Source organism: Microcaecilia unicolor, chromosome 5 (genome assembly GCF_901765095.1).
Source record: "Microcaecilia unicolor chromosome 5, aMicUni1.1, whole genome shotgun sequence".
In the NCBI taxonomy this organism is placed as follows: domain Eukaryota; kingdom Metazoa; phylum Chordata; class Amphibia; order Gymnophiona; family Siphonopidae; genus Microcaecilia; species Microcaecilia unicolor.
The window spans coordinates 263,417,693-263,438,201 of NC_044035.1; the positions used below are offsets into that span (position 1 = coordinate 263,417,693).

At 45.3% G+C, this 20,509-nt stretch overlaps 1 protein-coding gene across 1 annotated transcript in view; it reads left to right on the top strand.

Moving 5' to 3' along the window:
* The window catches only part of NXPE3 (neurexophilin and PC-esterase domain family member 3), a 41,901-nt gene that overhangs the window by 14,360 nt on the left and 7,032 nt on the right, over positions 1–20,509 (top strand). Inside the window, exons 4-5 of the mRNA XM_030204160.1 lie at positions 11,079–11,827; positions 13,832–13,905. Of these exons, the coding sequence (XP_030060020.1) occupies positions 11,079–11,827; positions 13,832–13,905 (823 nt within the window). The remainder of the gene's footprint in view (positions 1–11,078; positions 11,828–13,831; positions 13,906–20,509) is intronic.

The following is a 20,509-nucleotide window of genomic DNA, read 5'->3' on the forward strand; positions in this document are numbered from 1 at the left end:
TTCATGAATGACTAAACAATTAAATGGATCCTTTGCAGGATGTGATATATTTAATTGAACCTTTGCAGGTTGTGATACATTTAATGGAACCAAATAGAGTTCTATTAGGATCTTATTGAATTGTAGCATAGTGGATGATAACACATAAAGAGCAATTGACACATCTAGTCTGCCCATTTATTCTACATTGCTAAGAGTATATCACAGCTACCAGCCATAGAAGCTTACCACTTTTAGAATATTGTTGTTTGGGGGTCTTTTACTAAAGGTTAGCTCGAGTTATCTGCAGCAGGGCCCATAGGAATAAAATGGGCCCTGCTACAGATAACTGGAACTAATCTTTAGTAAAAGACCCCCTTTGTTTGTTGTCCACAATACATGGGTTATATACCCTTTAACCAGAAGATGGAGACAGAGAATAAAGTGTTTTGAGCTCTGCCCTATATAGGACACTGTACAGCCACCAATTTTTGAGTGTCTTCAGTAAATGGTAGACAATCATAAATGCAGCATTCTGTTCTGGTGGAAAATGGTCCTGGGCCCATTTGATCTCCTGGTTGAGCATCTTCAGGCAGGGCGTATTCAGGCTCCCACCAGTGGCAGCTGCTTGCCAGTGAGATAGCTGGGAGGGTTCCATGCACCCCCCACAGGGTTTTTTTTCCTAGCAGATCCAGAGATTTGAGGGTGAGACTCATGGGGGGAAGGCAAAGCAACCAGTCATCTGAGGAAGTAGGAAGGTGCGCCTATGACTTGGATGGGTAAGTCCATTACCAGTGAGCCCTGGCATTGCACTAGGAGTGGCACAGAGGTGTTGGGACTTCATGGTTTCAATCCAGTCAGCTGAGAGAGTACAGTTGAGGTAGCAGAGATGACACATTGAAACTGAACTGTTGGCCAACGTGATGGCGTATAGGCTGGCTCGTGTACTTCCTTCTCTGGTGCATGAGGCTTAGTGGGATTTGTACAGGATAGCCAAGATCATTAGGAAAATTTTAACCTCTCTGGAGTGCAAAGAATGCCCTTAAACCTCTTCGCTTTTAATCGGTTTCAGTGCCGAAAAGGCATTTGATAGAGTTAAATGGGACTATGGTTTTGAGGGTCAGTTTTTGGCAGCGAAACGCACACTCTACTCATCCCCTCGTGTGAGAGTGTGGATTAATGGCAGAAGTTCAGATGACTTTGCAATAAATAAGGGAACCCGCCAGGGATGTCCACTATCTGTATTATTATTTGTGTTGATACTGGACCCTTTGATGCAAGATATTCTCACTAAACCAGTGGTGAAGGGGGTGGGGTGGGAAATAATATTTTTAAAATAGCAGCCTGTGCAGGTGACCTGTTGGTGGATCTTACTGACCCTCAGTGCTCTCTTGAAGAGGTGATGAATATTTTTCAGGAATGTGGGAACTATGTTGGTTTCAAATTAAATCTGTCCAAGTATGAGCATTGGCCACTGAGGAGGAGGTATGCCGGACTTGGAGGGGAGTCTTTTCATTAAAATGGGCTGTACATTCTTTCTGGTACTTAGGGATTCTGTTGCCCTGCTCCACCAGGTTGTTATATTCCCTTAATGTGGGTCATCTTTTAGCCACGACAAAAAGGCAGTTGGAGAGTTGGCTGGCTTTGCCCTTGTCCTTGTCTGGTAGGATTAGCCTATATATTAACCTCAAAATTATTCCAGCTTGCTCCAGTCCTGCTGCTGAGCTCTCAACCGCACTCATCTGTTCCTGCCTACTAGCCAATCAACCAACCTACCTGCTTGCCAGCCCTTCAACTTGCCCGCTTGTCTGCCCATCAACAACCAGCCTGCCTCCTAGACTACCTACAACTACCTACCTCAGTCACTACTTATGGCCCCCATACACATTCTCTTCCTTGCCCTGTCCCTTGCCAATCTTTTCCCCCTTCCCCCACCGCTGTATACCGCACGAACTTACTGCCCATCCATGTCCTTTCCCATCCTGCTCACTACTGCAATACCCCACCCACCTCCGCCCCACACCACCTCACCATCTCTACTGTCCTCCTCCTCCTTCCTAGCTCTCAACCTTCAACACCTCCTTCCTGCCATGAACCCTTCCCCATTTATCCTAAGCGTATCCCGCCTTCGTCGCCCTACCTCCCCCACCCTCCTCCGCACTCTCTTGCTCCGCCTCCTGCTATCCGCGGGAGACATCAATCCCAACCCTGGTCCCCCACACCTGTCCTCGTCGCATCCATGCAAACGTTTCCGCGATGTCTCCAATGTCATCTCTATCCCCCTCCTCCCCCCCCTCCTCCCTCCACTTCTCGTGTGCCCTGTGGAACGCTCGCTCGGTCTGCAACAAACTCTCATTCACCCATGATCTCTTCATCGCCCATTCCCTTCAACTACTCGCCCTAACTGAAACCTGGCTCACCCCTGACGACTCTGCCTCAGTCGCGGCCCTTAGTCATGGAGGTTATCTTTTGTCCCATTCTCCCCGCCCAGCTGGCCGTGGTGGCGGCGTCGGGTTACTACTTTCGCCTTCCTGCAGTTTTCAACCTCTCCCCCTACCGCAGTCTCACTGCTTCTCATCCTTTGAAGTTCACTCCATCCGTCTATTCTACCCGCTGCCACTCAGAGTTGCAGTCATTTACTGCCCCCCTGATAAGTCCCTCTCTGCCTTCCTCACTGACTTCGATGCCTGGCTCTCCGTTTTCTCGAGCCCTCATCCCCATCCCTCATTCTTGGAGACTTCAACATACACACTGATAACCCATCCGACTCATACGCTTCCCAGTTCCTCACTTTAACCTCCTCCTTCAACCTCCAACTGAGCTCTACTTCCAGGAATCTCCAGGCTGTCGACCCTCCCACCTTATCATCTAGTATCTCTAATCTCCTCCCTTTCATCATGTCCTCCAAGTCTGTCGACAAGGCTGTCTCCACTTACAATGCCACTCTCTCCTCTGCTCTGGACACCCTTGCACCATCCATCTCCCGTCCCACGAGGTGCACTAATCCCCAGCCCTGGCTGACCCCTTGCACCCGTTACCTTCGCTCCTGCACCCAATCGGCTGAACGCCTCTGGAGAAAATCTCGCACCCATACTGATTTCATTCATTACAAATTCATGCTATCCTCCTTCCAGTCCTCCCTATTCCTCGCCAAACAGGACTATTACACCCAATTGACTAATTCCCTAAGCTCTAACCCTCGTCGTCTCTTCGCCACCCTTAACTCCCTCCTCAAAGTGCCCTCCGCTCCCACCCCCCCTTCACTCTCTCCTCAATCACTGGCTGACTACTTCCGTGACAAGGTGCAGAAAATCAACCTCGAATTCACCACCAAACCATCTCCTCCTCTTCACCCTATAACCCACTCCCTCAACCAACCAACCCAGGCCTCCTTCTCCTCGTTTCCTGATATCACCGAAGAGGAAACCGCCCATCTTCTTTCCTCCTCGAAATGCACCACCTGTTCCTCTGACCCCATCCCCACCAACTTACTTAACACCATCTCTCCTACTGTCACCCCCCCCCATCTGTCATATCCTTAACCTCTCTCTCTCCACTGCAACTGTCCCTGACTCCTTCAAACATGCTGTAGTCACACCACTCCTCAAAAAACCATCACTTGACCCTACCTGTCCCTCCAACTACCGCCCTATTTCCCTCCTACCCTTCCTCTCCAAGTTACTTGAACGTGCCGTTCACAGCCGTTGCCTTGATTTTCTCTCCTCTCATGCCATCCTCGATCCGCTTCAATCTGGCTTTCGCCCCTTACACTCTACAGAAACGGCACTATCTAAAGTCTGCAATGATCTCTTCCTTGCCAAATCCAATGGCCACTATTCCATTCTCATCCTCCTCGACCTCTCCGCCGCTTTTGACACTGTCAATCACAATTTACTTCTTGCCACACTGTCCTCATTTGGGTTCCAGGGCTCTGTCCTCTCCTGGTTCTCCTCTTATCTCTCCCACCGTACCTTCAGAGTACATTCTCATGGTTCTTCCTCCACCCCCATCCCACTCTCTGTTGGAGTTCCTCAGGGATCTGTCCTTGGACCCCTTCTTTTTTCAATCTACACCTCTTCCCTGGGCTCCCTGATCTCATCCCATGGTTTCCAATATCATCTTTATGCTGATGACACCCAGGTTTATCTCTCCACACCAGACATCACTGCGGAAACCCAGGACAAAGTATTGGCCTGCCTATCCAGTATTGCTGCCTGGATGTCCAACCGCCACCTGAAACTGAACAATGGCCAAGACCGAGCTTCTTGTCTTCCCACCCAAACCCACTTCTCCTCTCCCGCCACTCTCTATCTCAGTTGATAACACCCTCATCGTCCCCATCTCATCTGCCCGCAACTTCAGAGTCATATTCGACTCCTCCCTCTCCTTCTCTGCGCATATCCAGCAGATAGCCAAGACCTGTCGCTTCTTCCTCTATAACATCAGCAAAATTCGCCCTTTCCTCTCTGAGCACACCACCCGAACTCTCATCCACTCTCTCATTACCTCTCGCCTTGACTACTGCAATCTACTCCTCACTGGCCTCCCACTTAGCCATCTATCCCCCCTTCAATCCGTTCAGAACTCTGCTGCACGTCTTATCTTCCGCCTGGACCGATATACTCATATCACCCCTCTCCTCAAGTCACTTCACTGGCTTCCGATCAGGTACCGCATACAGTTCAAGCTTCTCCTGCTAACCTACAAATGCACCCAATCTGCAGCCCCTCCTTACCTCTCTACCCTCATCTCCCCTTACGTTCCTACCCGTAACCTCCGCTCTCAAGACAAATCCCTCCTTTCAGTACCCTTCTCCACCACCGCCAACTCCAGGCTCCGCCCTTTCTGCCTCGACTCACCCCATGCCTGGAATAAACTCCCTGAGCCCATACGCCAGGCCCCCTCCCTGCCCATCTTCAAATCCTTGCTCAAAGCCCACCTCTTCAAGGTCGCCTTCGGCACCTAACCACTATACCTCTATTCAGGAAATCTAGACTGCCCAACTTGACATTTCGTCCTTTAGATTGTAAGCTCCTTTGAGCAGGGACTGGCCTTCTTTGTTAAACTGTACAGCGCTGCGTAACCCTAGTAACGCTCTAGAAATGTTAAGAAGTAGTAGTAGTAGTAATATAGAATGGTGGTGTTCTCCAAGTGGCTTTATACCTGTCTTCCTCCTTAGGAAAGATCTTTCTCAGGTAGCGAAGTTACTGACTAAATACTGTTGGAGCGGGAAGAAGGTGAAACTTCGCATTCCCTATCTTTATGGTAACTGGAGAAGTGGATGGTTGGGCTTACCCAGTTTACAATTCTACAACTATGCTTATCTTTTGCACCATTTAGGCGACTGGCTGTTGGATGGAATAGACTATACTCCAACTGCTTATGAGCAGTTCCTCTATACCCAATATAATGTTATGTCTCTTTTGCAAGTTCCTCACTTACTCCTTCCCTATTCGCTGGGGAGCAGTGTACTGTTCAGACCCTTAAAGATACTTGGCTTAAACTGACACATTGGCTTGGAAGTGCCCCCACAGTTACGGACCAGTTGCCACTAAGGGATAATTTGTTGTTCTCTCCAGGGATGGAAAATGTCACCTTTGTTCATTGGGAGAACCGAGGATACAGCTTGGTGGAGAGTGTGCTCACCGAGGAAGGGAAAATGATATATTTTGAGACCTTTTGTCAAAGGGTAGAGGTGCAGTGGGGGGACCAATTTGCCTTTTGCCAACTAAAACACTATCCAGCTTATTTTCGAAGGAGATCGCCGGCCATCTCCTGAACCCGGACAAATCGGTATAATGGAAAACCGATTTTGGCCGGCTTCAACTGCGTTCTATCACGGGGCCGGCGAAAGTTCAAGGGGGTGTGTCGGCATGGTAGCGAAGGCAGGACGGGGTGGGACGAGGGCATTGTTTGATATGGCCGGCTTTGCCCGATAATGGGAAAAAAGAAGGGCGTCCCTGACGAGCATTTGGCCGACTTTACTTGGTCCCTTTTTTTTTTCATGACCAAGCCTCAAAAGGCTTCCTGAACTGACCAGATGACCACCGGAGGGAATTGGGGGTGACCTCCTCTTACTCCCCCAATGGTCACCAGCCCCCTCCCATCCAAAAAAAAAAAAAATATATTTTTTTGCCAGCCTCAAATGTCATACCCAGCTCCATGACAGCAGTATGCAGGTCCCTGGAGCAGTATTTAGTGGGTGCAGTGCACCTCAGGCAGGTGGACCCGGGCCCATCCCCCCTCCCCTACCTGTTACACTTGTGGTGGTAAATGTTGAGCTCTCTAAAACCCCCCAGAACCCACTGTACCCACCCTCCATCCCTAGGCTATGGTAATGGTGTACAGTTGTGGGGAGTGGGTTTTGGGGGGGGGGGGGGGTTGGGGGGCTCAGCACCTGGGATCAATTTGTGAAGTCCACTGCAGTGCCCCCTAGGGTGCCCGGTTGGTGTCCTGGCATGTGAGCGGGACCAGTGCACTACAAATGTTGGCCCCTCCCACGACCAAGTGGCTTGGGATTTGGCCGGGTCTGAGATGGCCGCCTTTGGTTTCCATTATGGGCGAAAACCGAAGCCGGCCATCTCAAACCCGGCGATCTCAACATTTATGTTGAGATTTGGCTGGCCCCAACCGTATTATCGAAAAAAAGATGGCCGGCCATCTTTTTTGAAAATACGGTTGGCTCTGCTCATTTGCGGAGCCGGCCCCTGAGATGGGCATCCCCGGTTCGAAAATGCCCCTCTATGTTAACTCTTTAGACCCTGATGGTTTAAGATCTAAGTTAGAGGATAAATTGAGAGGATTTTTTTGAGACAGTAGTGGCTGACAGGTTGACTATTTTGAGTTCTTTTTTTAAAGTAGCTCAACCCTTGGAGGGGGGAAAAGTTTTTTTTAGTTGGTTAAAGTACACAATGGTAAGTGGATCTGGGGAGATCACTCTTGGAGTGGAATGTGGTGGGTACCATTAGTAAAATACCTTAATTGTCTTAGGGAGCTGATCTCAGGGAATCAGGTACTCATAGGCGTAGTTTGACTGTTTCATTGGGGGGGGGGGGCAAAGGAAGGGGCGGGGCATATTAGCATATTCATTTGCATATATGTATATGCAAATTATGCTAATATGGAGGAGGGAAGGAAGGGAGCAAGAGCTGGCTATTTTGGGGAGATATTATTTGGATATTACCTCATGCATTTTTTCAGTAATAATTCAAGGTGAGCTATAGTCAGGTACACTAGCTGTTTCCCTGTCACTGCAGGGTTTATAATCTAAGAGGGCAAGTCTGTAACTGGGCACACAATTGGGCACACTGAGCACCAGTTTGATAAAGGCACCTGTGCACTTGCTTATGCCAGGTCAGTTTTATAGAATAGCATGTAGTACACACACACACCAATTATCTCAGCACTTATTTTCACCTGAGACAAAGGAAGGTTAAGTTACCCAAGACCACAAGGCGCAGCAGAGAGATTTGAACCAGGCTTTTTTGGTTGTCAACCTGGTGGTCTAACTACTAGGCTGCTCCCCCACAGGTTGGCTTTTTCTGCTTTGAGACTTGCCTCTTATGATGGTGGCTTGGGGGAGCCTGGTACACAGTTCCTTCCTTCACTTCTTTTCAGACTCCAGAGGAGCAGGGACATTGTGTTCCAGCACCCCCACCCCCCTTCCAACCAGCTTGTAGGGGAGAAAGGATTATCCTAGGGCACAGAACAGACACCCTGATTCCTAATTCAACCCTCTTTTCCTGTTGCTCCTACCCCTGGCCCGTCCACCTGCCCCTTCTCCACTTCTACAATTCCCCTTGTCTACAAATTGAGCCCTGGACACATTCCTAATGAGTGAGACATGGGATCTCCCAGTCCTCCCCTTTGGCTGTCTTCCACCATTTCCCCAGCTTGGTAACTCCTAAATCAAACTAAAAAGTGCTGGTCCTTATTTAAAATTACCTCCGGGCTCCAGAAACCCACTTCCTATAACAGTTCCCCTACCTCAGAGTACCTTCTTCAGCCTTGATTCTGAACTCTTCCACGAACCTACCCCATCAACACCGCCCCCCAATCACCCCTCTAACTTCTCTAGTCCCGCCTTTAAGTTATCCATTGCTCCGCCCACTGGTCCAAGCTCCGCCCCCTCCCAGCTTCTGGAGCGAAAACAGGAAGTTGCAATACAGTAGGCGGGACGCCCATGCAGGTACTCCATAGAGCCTATTTCAGTCAGGTACAGTTGTGCAGGGCAGGGGGATTGCCCTTTCTGATGTGTGTCTGTTGCTTTAGGGAGGACAATACCTTTTACCATGCCATTTGGGCCTGTACATTTATTCAACAGTTCTGGTCCGGGATAGCCTCCTAGTTTAGCATCTTGTTCCACTGAAGAATCCAGTTTTACTGTGGATCTGTTTATTATTATTATTTTAATCAGATGGGAGGAATGGAAGGGGTGGGTAAAGACAGGAAGACTCTTCTTAGAAAGTTTATTGTGGTGGGGAAAAAGTGCACCTTTAAGTGGCACTGGAGGAGGTGATAGATGGGGATAGTTAAAATTGTCCCTACAGAATTCTGCTAGTATAGAGGAAAACCAGGGCCCCAGGAACAGGAGGATGGGTTTTCGCCTGAATTTTGAATAGAGTGTTTATGCTAAGACAGGTTGAGACAATCTCCTCTGCTTCAAGCACCCTACATCTTCAGAGGAGCCTATATATGCCAAGAGGCCCCTGCTGAATGTGAATGTTGTGGAGGTCTGGGAGACACAGTCTTTGGTGTCTGTCACAGGGTCTGAGCAATGTGCTTCCAGCCTGGCAGTCAAAGGATCTTCGGTTGCATAGCCCTTGAAAGAGGGGAATCTTCCTTTTTGGGGAATGGCAGTGACCCCCATGGTAGTCTTGTCTTTTTCATAGAGGAGCTATCATCCATCATTTTACAGGAGGTGCTGAGTATCGAGGCTCCTAGAGTGACTACAAAAACCCAGAAAGACCTTTCCAATGTATCAGGTGATCCAAGCCTTGATCATGGAAGAGTGGGATGCATCGGAGGCCAGTCTCGAAGTTGGCAGAGCCATGGGCAAGTTATATTCCCTGGTCTCTGAAGAAAAGGAAAAGTGGGGGGCTTCTGCTCCACTCTTCCCATCTAGATAGCCTGGAGGAAAGAGGAGGGGACAAGTCGAATCTTGAGCAGAATAAAAAACAGCTAATGTGCTGTCTAATCCATCTACTTTTCTTCTGTTGTTCCTGCCCCTTTCCACCCATCCTTAGCCTGGTAGCATCGTCCAACTTTCTTTTTGTTTAGAAACTAAGCCCTGTTCTGGTTCATCCATACCTGGACAATTGGCTCATCAGAGCGAAATTAGAGGCAGAAAGTCGGCAAGCCACCTCAAGGGTGGTTCAGTTGTTAACAGCTGGGTAGTCAGCTTTGAGAAAAGAAAGTTAGTCTCCTCAGTACATCAACTATCTTGGAGCCCTTGTTGATAATTGGGGGGAAAGAAAGGGCATTCTTGACTGAGCAGAAGGGCACTGAAAATACCTTATCAGATAAAGCATGTTTGTAGCCTGGGAAGCTGGGCTACTGATCAGTGACCAAAGTCCATCTTCTGGTATTGTCAGCAGTGCACACTACAGGCTCCCAGAATGCACAGACAGATTTCCTAAGAAGGCACTCCCTAGGTTTGGGGAATGTTTTTGTTGAAAACCTTGGGGATGGGGGGATACTGAAGAGCAAGTGGCTGCAAAGTGGCCTATATAGGGCTCATGACACACTTTGTTTTTTGTCTCTGTTTGCTGGTTGAGGGGTATAAACCCATTTGTTCTGGACTGGTCTCTGGTAGGACTCGAGGAAAGATAATTAGCAGGTAAAACAAATTTTTCCTTATCAGTCAACATTTCTCCCCCCCCCCCCCCCCCTCCTTTTGGTTTTCTACCATCCTGGGTGGATGAGCATGCAACACTTAATTCAACACTCGGTCATCTCACATCTCTCTTGATCAGGCTTTGTAAAAATCTGATTTAAACAACTACCAAAACTAGTGAGGCTATTGCACAAACATCTGCCTGCTTAGGTCTCTAAGACCTTGACAGATAATGCTTTGCCACCAAGTTTTTGAGACTTTCTGAAGAACAGATCTCTGATTTCATAAGCTTACACTCAATGTCATTTTTGGATAATTCTTGTTTTGGTCAGGTAAAAGATATCGCAACCTGAAGAAAAGCCAGTTTTCTCCAAGATCAACCTAGATAAAATAATGATATACTAACTAATGCAGAAACAGGGCTTCATCGAGCTAGAGTAAATGGGAGCAGGATGACAGGGAATATTCATTGAGTTAACAAATCCCCTTAGAGTTTAAATGCTACTAAGCATAATTTGATATCCCTTTGGAAGATATATGGAAAAAATATGGAAAAATTGTATGCCAAGCATTGGAAATCTGATAGGAAGTTTGAGATGTTATGAGAACCTTTTATTCAGATGTTCAGCTTTGAATGATTGGTTAGAGGGTGTGTTGGGTACTGTGAAGATGTTTCCATTTAAAGTTTATGTATAACCCGCCATTACTCAAGGCGGGTTACAAATCACATAATTAAAACAAAAAACAACTACACCACATGAGGTTTTTGCAAAGGTGTCTGGTGCTCTATTTAGTTTTGTTGATGGTTAAATGTTTGTTATCTTGGAGATGAAGTATTAAACCATTGCTGTGATAATAGCTATAGAAATGCTAAATAGTAGTAGTAGTAGTAGTAATAGTTAAAATTGATTAATGGGGTGATATACCTGTTTTGAGGAAATTGCTGGCAATCCTACTTGGAATTGAAAATGTGGGGTGATCTTATTTAGGTGCTCATTTTCAAAGCACATAGACTTACAAACTATCGTATGTAACTTTGTAAGCCTATGTAATTTGAAAATGAGCCTCTTAATGTATTTGTTTGCTTTGATGGGCAACTGCTTATTTTGTTGATTTGCCAAATAAAACATACCATGAGAAATTAAAAAACAAAACCCAAAACAAAACAAAAAGTTTGTTTAAAGGTTGCTATGAAAGACCGTATTCATTAATGTTCTGTCGTATGGGTTTGTTTGAGTTTAAAATTCTTCTTTCCTCTTACCAGTTAAATGATAACATATCTTCCAGAACCAGTAGGATAGAAGGACAACAATTCCTAAGCCAGGTGACAAAAGCCAGCAAAAATTCATATTGTGGCTACCAACACCAGCATCTTTCACCGGCAGAACAAGCTGAAGAAAAATATTTGCTTGCTGCTACTGAATGGCCATTGCCTCCACCTGGAAAAGTTCCATTTTTACAAAGCACTGATCCTGCCCACAGTCATTTTGTAATTCTGAACTCTAACTTCCATTTCCAAGTGGGGGACCCATTGGAGATCTTGATCCGCATGTACGATTTTCAAGGTAGACCAAAACAATATGGCGGGGATTATGTGCAGGCGAAGATCCACTCTCTTCCCCAGAAAGCTGGAGCAGTTGGAAGAATGGTAGACCACCAAAATGGCTTTTACACAGCTTACTTCACCTTATTGTGGCCAGGGGAAATCATTGTGTCTGTGACCTTGGTTCATCCCAGCGAAGGTGTGGCTGTTCTTCAGAGGTTACGTGAGCACAAGCCTGACAGAGTCTACTTCAAAAGTTTGTTTCGATCTGGCAGCACCTCAGAAACTACGGTGTGCAATCTATGCCTGCATGGGAAGAGTCCTGTATGCAACTATACTGACCTACACACAGGAGAACCATGGTTCTGCTACAGGCCCAAAAAGCTCTCTTGCATCAATCGTGTCAACCATGCCAAAGAGGGATACCAGAAAGGACTTCTCAGGAGAGGGGAGAGCCTTTTTTTTCAAAGGTACACCATTAAAGATCATTTGCTTGTCCCATGTTTTCTTGAATTTGTAATATGGCTTGTGCCCTCACCACTTCTGTGGAGAGATTGTTCCATGCATCCACCACCCTTATTTTCTAACAGAAAAGGAAATGCTGAAAAGGATTGTTCCTTTTCTGTTATTCTTGAATGTGTTCTCCTTCAGCTTTGTTTCATTCATCCTCCCTGCTCCCTTGATTCCTTCTGCAGGCTTCTAATATCTTGTTCACTGCTCATACTTTTGAGGTCTTTGAATATCATACTCCCTCCTCCCACTCACACACATACACTCCTTATTAGTAATGTATTCACAGGCTTGCATTTTGTGAACGTGTATTATCTGTTTAAAAGAGAAAAAAAAACAATATTTTGGGGCATAACTTGATTGTTATATGACAGAATCATTATTAGAGTTTTAATGAATTTTTTCTAGTTTTTCTTTGAGATTCCTGAACGTGCTCTTTGTAATTACAGACAGGGACATCAGATTGAAGGGGGGGCAGACTCAGGAAAGATGTCCGGAAGTATTTTTTCACAGAGAGGGTGGTGGATGCTTAGAATGCCCTCCCGCGGGAGGTGGTGGAGATGAAAACGGTAACGGAATTCAAACATGCGTGGGATATACATAAAGGAATCCTGTGCAGAAGGAATGGATCCTCAGAAGCTTAGCCGAAATTGGGTGGCGGAGTAGGTGGGGGGAAGAGGGGTTGGTGGTTGGGAGGCGAGGATAGTGGAGGGCAGACTTATACGGTCTGTGCCTGAGCCGGTGATGGGAGGCGGGACTGGTGGTTGGGAGGCGGGGAATCCTGCTGGGCAGACTTATACGGTCTGTGCCCTGAAAAGACAGGTACAAATCAAGGTAAGGTATACACATATGAATTTATCTTGTTGGGCAGGCTGGATGGACCATGCAGGACTTTTTCTGCCGTCATCTACTGTGTTACTATGTTTGTACAGACTTAGACATTGTGATTGTCAGCTGGAAAGGTCTCTGGCATGTTAGGCCTGCCAGATCCCAAGCTGGACTGCGCACAGCCTGCATGGTGCAGGTCAAGCACCTATTAGCTGGAACCACCCCACAATGCCACAGAGAAGAAAACACTGGTGAAATATTAGTAAAATTAGCAAAACCTCCAGTAGTGATTCTACTAGCTGCTAAAAAAAAAATAAATAAATCTGAAGGTAGATACAGCTTAAGGCTCATCTTGTCTGTCTGCTTTCATTTCTGCTATAGCAGGGGCAGTCAGTCTCGGTCCTCGAGGTCCACGACTTGGTCGGGTTTTTGGGATTTCCCCAATGAATACGCATGGGATCTATTTGCATGCCCTGCCTCCATTGTATGCAAATAGATCGTATGTATATTTATTGGTAGAAATTTCAAAAACCCTATTGGGTTTGCAGCCCTTGAGGATTGAGGTTGTCCATCCCTGTGCTATAGACACCAGTTGAATCTTTGGCTAAAATGAACTTCTGAATTTGACAAGAGATACTTTTAATGTAGCTGTTGACTTGGGTGTTAAGTGTGTTCTTTAGGTTCATTTGTATAGTGTAAGATATGCATAATATAATTATATTTCATTTCAGTTTTTCAATATTTTATATTTTTATTACTTGGTTCAATAACCAAAAGTAGGGTACATTATGTCACTGTCCAACTAGTGGCAGATCCCAGGTGGAAACTTGCATGTCATGTAAAATACATGGCAAAGCAAGCATCAGTTAAACTCAGAGGAAATATATTCATTTAATGTTAAAATTGCATCATTGGTTTGTGGATTGTCATTACTTAGCAGCTTGGGTCCATAAGTACTGTCCCTGGGCATAAGAGTTTATTGCATGATTGCTGCACTTTTTGCATGCTAGACTCAAACTAAGAGGAGTCCAGTGTCTAATGCAGAGGCAGAAGAGTTCAAAGTGTCCCGTAGCAAATGATCTATATGAACTATACAACCATATAAAGGGCCATGTTTTTTTTGTTTAATCTTCAAGTGACGTAAACATCAAGATTCCAGTATTGTCCAGTGGCCCTGAATTTGTGACAGTAAAGAGCCTCAACATGACAGGTAAGAAGTTGTGTCTCTGCTTAATTAATATTTAGAAAAAGAAAAAAAAAAAGATACATCAGATACAACTTCTTTGCAGTTGGGCTCTGATGAGGAAGGAGACTTGCATAGATGTTCTGCTGGATAGTTTTCCAAATACGTTGTAATTTCAGTCCTTTCCAGTATTTCCTTTTCTGTTAGAAAATAAGGTTTATTTCTTGCTTGCTGTTTAAATGAATGCAGAGAAGGGGGATAGAGAATCCCATGTGAGGCTAAAAGAGAAATATAAATGCTGATATTGTGATGTCTAAAGAAAGTCTACATCTGTAGAGGGGGACCTACAATGCCTTATAAAAGTGTTCACACTGTTGTATATTTTCACATTCTGCGCTCTAAAAAAAATTCAGCTATGCAGTCATTAAAGTAGTTTATTTCATTGATCTACACAGCATACTCTACATGTTTGATATGAAAGAGCAATTTCAGAAATATTCAAAAAGTAAATGTAAGAATAAAGCAGAGTTTTGATTGCTTAAGTCTTCGGATCTCTTTATCAATCTTTGATACCCCTTTTGCAGCAATAGCAGCTATGAGTAGTTCATGGTAAGTGTCTACCAGCTTTGTACCTTTGTACAGCAACATGGTACAGGATTTACTCTTCTTGGTAAAATAGCTCATGCTCTTTCAGGTTGGTTGAAGATTGTCCATAAACTGAAGTCTTCCTTGTCTTACCATAGATTATCTATTGGATTTAGGTTAGGCTTTGAGCTAGGCAATGCGAGGACATTCATGTTCTTCTTGTGGAACCACCCCATTGTTGCTTTTGCTTGGTGCTTACCATCATTGTTCTGTTAGAAGGTGAATCATTTCCTCAGTTCCAGGGCTGTGGTGGACTGCAGCTTGTTTTCCTCTAGGATCTGCCAGTACTTTGCCTCATTCCATCTTTCCCTTGATCATCACAAGCCTTCCTGACCCTGCTGCTGCAGAGCATCCCACAATATAATACTTTACTGTAGAGATGGTATTAGCAGGTTGACGTGCTGCGTTTTGGTTTACACCACATGTACCGCTTAATATTGAGACCAAAATAGACCTCAATACTTCCTTCCATATGCATGTAGAATCCCCTGTTACTTCACATACACTGTGTGGCTTTTCTTCATTGGTGGCTTTTTTTTCTTGCCAGCCTCCCATAGATTCCATGCTTATGGAGTAACCTTGGAGCAGTCAGCTTTTCCCCAGTCTTAGCTAGGTACCTGTCTAGTGTTTTGTTTGTTTGTAGAGTCCTTTATTAAACAGTATACCAAAAAATACAATTGTATTACTGATTATTATATCAACAATATAAACAAACAAATGAAAAGCCCACAGAGGCATACAAAAGGAAGAGTATTATCCAACTACAAACCAAACAGAACATGAAAAACTATAAAAGTTTTATTTATAAATTGCGTGTTTCCCATATCCCCTAATTCCCTCTCCCCCCTAGACTAAACTTACATAGTGGATCTCCCAGGTACAATTCTAAACTCCACTATCAGATTAAAAGGATACATTTCCCATGAACTATCAATGAGGTTACATCCTCAAAGACAGTTTTCTAAAAACACTTTCCATATTCTCGCCCATTTACAGAGAGTCGTCCTATTCTCAGCTGTAAGACGTTCTGTTTCACAAATGTAGTGTATTTTATTCAGCCATTTGACTTTAGGTGTGGTCTTTTCAGACTTCTTGCATTGAGCAATGATTAGCTTAGCCACATTAACACTATGGTGCACTAGTGTCTGTTTGATCCGAGGGAGATGGTACTGCATCCCACAGAATCATTGCATTTGATTAAATACTGCTCTCCAGAAGACCTGAACCTTACGACAGGTCCACCAAATGTGACCCATGTTCCCTTGTTCACCACAATGATGCAAGCAAAGTGGTGAAGTCACAGGGTACATGTGATGCAGATGTGTAGGAGTTAGGTACTATCTATACATAACTTTATTACAGTTTTGTATATTAGTGGCAAGGAGATCTTGGTCTGAGTAGTCAATTTTACCCCAGTCATATTCATCCTAATGTCCAGTTCATTCTGCCACTGCACTAGGGTATATGGTGCGGTTTCATCTCAGATGTACCTGTATAAAATAGAAATAAATTTTCTTATCCTAACAAAATCCTCACAGAGCTCCACCAAAAAGAAGTCATATCCTGCAAGACTTTTGGTTTAATGTCCTTAGTAGTCAAAAAAATGAATCAATTGTTTATAAGCATTTCTGTCAGTAGACAGTAGTTGGTATGTGCAAGACAGAATCAAAAGGTATAACATTGCCATTGTCAAATTGATTCCAACAAGACAACCCCTTTTGATGCCAGTTTTTGAAAACACTAGGACCTTTAGTGATAAATACAGTGCTTGAACCCATTTCCTAAAATATTCATTCCCACCAGCCACTATCTCCAGGACCTGGTTAATGAATGACCAATGAACCTGGTCAAATGCTTTTTCAGCATTAATACTAAACGTCCAGAAAGGTCCCACATCCAGCACCATCCTTTGGATATTGTCAGAGGCCTGTCTTTTTGATTTATAACCCACCTGGGCAGGGCAGATAGTCTGGATGAGCCATTGAGAGTCTATTTACTAAGGATTTTGCCAAGATCTTACTATCAGTATTTAAGACCAATATAGGTCGATAGGATTGGCATTCCTATGGGTCTTTCTGTGGTTTAGGTAAAATTGATATCCAAGCTTCCATCATGGTTGGGGGGCAACGTGTCTCCCTCCTATACAGAGTTGAAGACTCACTGTAAAAGTGGAGCAATTCCCTTAGCAAAGGTCTTGGACAACACTTTAGTAAAACCATCAAGCCCAGGGGCCTTACCTGCCAAAAGGGTCTTGGTGGCTTGGAAAATTTCCTGAATAGTACCCCCCCCTCCCCACCAGACTAGTTTGCTGAGCAGGTGTCAGAGAAGAAAGACTGGCTAGATAATCCCCCTATTTCAGTCTCTGAAATACGAGAATCCTGTTGATTATAATATTTGACAATAACTCCTATATCTCTCTCTGATTAAGGAGTAGCTGGTCAAGCAAGCTCCAGTGCCATCTTTAAGCTGATTAATCTCTCTATTAATTTGCAATTGTGCACTTATGCACCAACATTTTACCTTTATTCTGCACGTAGACAGCCTGCCTCAACTTCGAGTTCACTAATTTTGATTCTTCATTTTGCAAACTTGCAGCTATCGGAGCACTGAGTTTGCCTTGGTTCTCTTATGCTGAACTACCAATTATTGGATTTGCAGTGTATGCTGTGAAATAAGGGCTTCCTTCCCACACTTTGTCTGGCTAGCTTGATTATTAAAAAAAAGCCTGTGGAAACTGCCTTTAATGCCTCCCATATTCCCATGGAGGGCCCCAAATTAAGATTATGCTCTAGGTAAGTGCTAAAGACATACCTATATTGTTTGGCATGTTTATAACTTGATTCAGATTTGCTTTGTTACAACAGAAATAGCTTGATTCTTTATCCAGGAATATTCAGATCAGCTCAGCTATTGTGACTGGGCTCTATTTAACTAATTATGGGTCCCTTTTACTAAAACTTAGCACATTCTAACAGAATTAGGGTGTGCTAAATACTGAGAAGCCCATAGCTATAAAATGGGCTTCTTAGCATTTAATGCATACTAAGCTTTAGTAAAAGGGCCCCCATGAATCTCATTAAGGCAGTTTTTGGAAGTGAAGTTAATTTGGGTTTTCTGTGACAGAGGTTCTGAAGCTTATGTAATAAAAACCTTTTGCTTTCTTAATTATTTTTTTAATATTTCTATAATTATTCTTTCAAATTGAAAGTGTAGAGTATTACATTTAGGCCAATTAAATTCCTATTCTAATGCATGATGAATCAGACTTTTTAGATAGAAGGATGTGAAAGGTACAAAGGTTTGAAGACTTTTGACATTATACTGTGTGTGATTTTAGAAGCTCCTCTACACTAACCTGTTGGTCCATTTTAAGGTGAACAACAAACAAAAAAAAGCAGAAGTGTCCCCCCGACAACAAACCACAAAAGAAAAAGCAGGGGGTAGACCAAATGTATTTCCTTAGCGTCAGCAGCAGATGAATCTAGAGACTTGCGGGTTGTGTCCATCTACCAGCAGGTGGAGATTGAGAGCACTGAATTGCACTGTCTTATAGGATAGTTTGCTCCTTGGTAATTCAGTATTCTCTATCTCCAGCAGGCGGATGGATGGTTTCTGATGATCTCCTGGTTTTTCTGTGTCAGCTCCTGTTCTGGGCCTCTCAGTTCAGTGGAGCTAGGGGTGTGTGGCTGAGCGATGCCGCCTTTAGGGGGTACACCTGGTCACCCCAGGTCCCTCCCCCAACCTGTTGGCCTCTCCTTCCTCACTGCAGTGAGCGGCTGGATTTCATCTCGCATTAAAAAAAAAAAGTGTTAAGTCCACATCTGGCTTCTGGAGCAGTACTGGTGCCCTCAGTAGTATGAGGGCTGGGAGAGGAGCAGGTAGCTGCGTGCCTATGGCGGGCTCCGCAGCAGTTTACTAGGGTGTTTATTTGCTGTCCAGCCTTTCTGTTAGTGTGCTGTTTGCAGTGGAAACGCTTTCCTCAACTGTGTGGGCTCTCATCGGCTTGCAGGGACTGTGTTCATGTAGGCCTTACCTTTTTCCCACATGAGCGAAGCGTGGGCTGGTGCCTCTCATATTGCTGATAGGGCTTTGGCAGCCATCTTGCCAGGGTGCCTAGTTGTTGGGCTTTTCTTCATTGAGGCAGCTGGCCTAGACCATTCTCCAAGGAGTATAGACTGTTGCATACTCTTGTTTACGAAAAAAAAAAAGCCTTTGGGATTGTTTCTGCCTTCCAGTAGCTCCTTGTCTTCCTGCCACATGATGGAGTCGGGGGTCATCAGGCCCTAATCGGTGTTGTTTTGCACCACTTTTGCCGTGTCTGTGGATGAGGTCCAGTTGGGGGCGGTCTGGGTCTGCCCTTTGGCAGATGAGCTTGGAGGACGGGATCCTCATCTCAGATGACCCTGGTGTTAACCCGCTGTTCAGGGGTTCATGTGGTTCCGTTGCCAGAGTGTCAACGCCCTGCAGAGCTTGCCTCAGCACAGCCTGCGTTGGCGAGCCCTAGGCAGCTGTGTGTTTTCTTTTAATACTGGGGTTGAGTCAGAGGCGGCGATGGTTCTGTTGCATACTTGCCCTGTGCGTATCTCCGGGCTTGATCTAGCCCTCCCTGTCAGACACTATTGTCTGGTGCCTGCATCTCTAAACCAGCCTCGCGCTGCGGACATGGAAGCCACTCTGGTTTGTTCCAGAGGTGCTGCCATTACAAAATTCTTAGGGGTTCCAAGTCACAAATGGATTGCCATTCCCTGTACATAGTGAAGCAGCTTGCTCCATATTGGGGGTACTCTGCACCCACAGAGTTCGCTCAGTTGGTTTGTTCATTTTGCTCTGTTCTTTGCGTCTTTCTAGTACGTTGTTGGTACTCCCCTGGCAGTGTGGTCTGAGCTGCCATCTCCAACTGCACCTTTGAACTCGCCTGCAGGTGCTGCCATCTCTTGTGATATAGAGGCATCTCCTGCAGAGCTTGCCACTCTGTGTTCTGCTCTTCAGCTTCGTTTTGGCATTCTCAGGAGCATTAGGCTTGCCCCAAATGTCAGGGTCTCTGTCACACCATATTACTCTCTGGCTCTTACACTCTCAAGGCTAGATCCTTGCTTACATTCAGCAGGGGCGACATGCTTCTCCTTCTTTGTGAGGCTACTTTTCTAACTGGAGCACTTGTGGTGTCTAGTTGGTACAGCCGACATATGTTTTATGTCTTGTTTGGTGGATCTGGCTTTGGCTCACGCCTTTATTGTGGGCATAGGCATGCAGAATTCTTTTCCTTGAGTGCCAGCTCTTTCTCGTACATAATGTTCTGGGAGAGCACCTATTCCTAACATATACCTGAACTCAGTTAATGGCACTGAAAGGGGTGCAATTGAAAAAAAAATAAATTTGCATGGTTCTGGACTACCTTTCCTCACATGACTTCTTGGATAGCGGACATTTCCTTGAGGCCTTGGCAGGTTCTAAGTGCATGGTGGTCACCCTGTTGCTGGCACCCTGCCACGCCGCTGCTTTCAGGGCGGTTCATGGAGGCAGTGCTTTGATTGCCCTGGGCAGCTGTCGCTCCTCTTCTGGGCTCAACTTCTTTTGTTCTTTTTCCAATTCTGCTTGGCTCTCTGCTACAGTACCCGGCCACTGATTTGCCGGTGACTTTCTGGCACTTGGTTTCCCTTTCTTTGTTAGAATTTCTTACAGGGCTCCTCATAACTCAGGAATGCCTTCCTGGTTCAAGCAATCAGCTGCATGCGGTTGCCGAGATTTAGAGGTTGCTGGTTTCAATTCCTCTGCAGCTTGCTGAACATAGTGCTCTAGGGTACAACCAGCCAGATTCTGTTGCTCAAACTAACTGTGACTCTGGGCCCCACTAGTTAGTTTCAGTGCACAGCAAGGCCAGCCAGTTCTAGGGCACAGCCTCATTGGACTTTTCGTGACATTCTGCAGCCAGCAAGTTCTGGCTTAGATACCACTTGCATTATTCCTTTCGGTCTTCCATTTGGCC